General features: G+C 36.9%; 1 protein-coding gene across 1 annotated transcript in view; it reads right to left on the bottom strand.

Annotated features, from left to right (window-relative positions):
• Nucleotides 1-1,840, bottom strand: part of TPX2 (TPX2, microtubule-associated) — a 53,878-nt gene that overhangs the window by 49,038 nt on the left and 3,000 nt on the right. Inside the window, exon 2 of the mRNA XM_006860773.1 lies at nucleotides 979-1,101. Within this exon, the coding sequence (XP_006860835.1) occupies nucleotides 979-1,101 (123 nt within the window). The remainder of the gene's footprint in view (nucleotides 1-978; nucleotides 1,102-1,840) is intronic.

Raw genomic sequence — 1,840 nt, forward strand, 5'->3', positions numbered from 1 at the left:
AGGTCACTACGATTCAGTACCGACTCAATGGCACCTAACAGCAACAACAATGAAGTAATGAAATTCACCTAAAGATACCACACTCAGGCCAGAGAGAAAGAGGTTCAAAGCACATGAGAGGAAACATGCCACATAGTTCTACTTCCCTGTGCAAGACAAGTGGATTCAAAAGCTCAGAATCCTTGTCCTGATTACAAATTCAAAAGGTATTGCCTATATACTCATTCATTATTTTAAAGTCCATCTGGCAGCTCAGACTCTTGAAAATTAAGCAAGTTCCCTGAAAATACAGATATTTCTCTGATATACATACTTTAGTTAATGATGTGATTGAAGCCAGTTTCAGATTTACTCTTAAGAATAATTTTCAAATATTCTAAAATAAGTTGCACTAATAGATGCACAACTCCATGACTACACTAAAAACCTCTGAAACGTACACTTTAAACAGATGGATTGTAGAACATGTACGTTATATCTCAAGAAAGCAGTCTGGTTCTTTTTTAATCATTTTCAAGAGGAACTTACTGTCACCTCTAAATGAATGTTTAGCTAATCAGATCTACACTACTCTGCAGAGTTATTAACAATATTCTATACATCATCTTTTAAAATCAGACACATGACATAAAAAGCTCTTGCACAATAGCCAGCAGTATACTTTTCTCTCTTGCTATTGTTCCCTGGGTTGACCAAGATTAGGTTACATTAAATCTTGTCATAAAAATAGTTAGGTATCTGGCAATAAGATTCTATTAATGTAGGGTACAAAAGATTACGGGATTAACAACAACAACAAAAAAAAACACAACAGTACACAACAATCATAAAATGAATTAGCCCATTTCTATCCCATTTCACCAGTAATAAACCAAAGGATACAGCACTTAGATTATTTCTCCAGGTCCTTCAAGCTCCTAATGTACTGACCCACCAATTCACCAATGAGTTTTTATTCTTTCTTTTGTTCTTTCTTACCTGGTCTCAAAGGTGTGACATTATCTTGCCGTCGATTACTCTTCCTCAGAGGAGTTTTACCCTGAAAAAGTCCTCCTGTTCCATTCTTCCCAAGAAACTTATTCTCCAAACTAGCCTTCTCCTCTGTGAAAAGGAAAGATCATCACTGTCCAGTCAGCAAGGCAGCAAATGAATCCGTTTCCTTTACTTAAAATGGAGCTTAATGTCCCCTACCAGTACACTTTCAACTCATTTTGCATGCCCAAGGCAAAGTTCTAGTGATAGAAAGGGAAGGGTACATGTTATAGGTCAGTAACAGAGACAACACTGGCAACATCAAACAATGTGTTTATAGAAAAGGAAAAATACAGACTCTGCAATGTGAACAGTCCCTATCTTTTCTTGATGCAGATTCAGGACCTTATCTAATACATCATGTTCCTCTCAATAAACTGTAGCCACCAGCATCTGTAGGGCTTACAAAGGACATCTTATAGTGGTTCTTCCTTAATCAGGGTGGTGAGAAGGGAGTGTAGTGTGTATAACAGTGGAACAGAGCTAGATTCTCTCAAAAGAATTTTTTCTTTTTATTTTTTAAGTAAGCTTATATGAAAGCTTACACAGCAAATTAGATTCCCATTCAAACTTTCATACACAAATTGTTTTGTGTCAATGGGGATATAATGTGTCAGTACAAGAGGACTTCAAAAAGTTTGTGGAAAAATTCCATTATCTGTTAACTCCGTTTTGCCACGAACTTTTTATGAAGTCCCCTCACGTGCTCACCATGTCTACCCTGCCTGGCCCATTTCCATCCAGTTCCCCTAACCTCTTTGCATTTTCACCTTTGCATTTTGGGTAAATGTTGCACATTTGGTCTTGT

This window comes from Chrysochloris asiatica, unplaced genomic scaffold (genome assembly GCF_000296735.1).
Source record: "Chrysochloris asiatica unplaced genomic scaffold, ChrAsi1.0 scaffold00039, whole genome shotgun sequence".
NCBI classification, from domain to species: Eukaryota; Metazoa; Chordata; class Mammalia; order Afrosoricida; family Chrysochloridae; genus Chrysochloris; species Chrysochloris asiatica.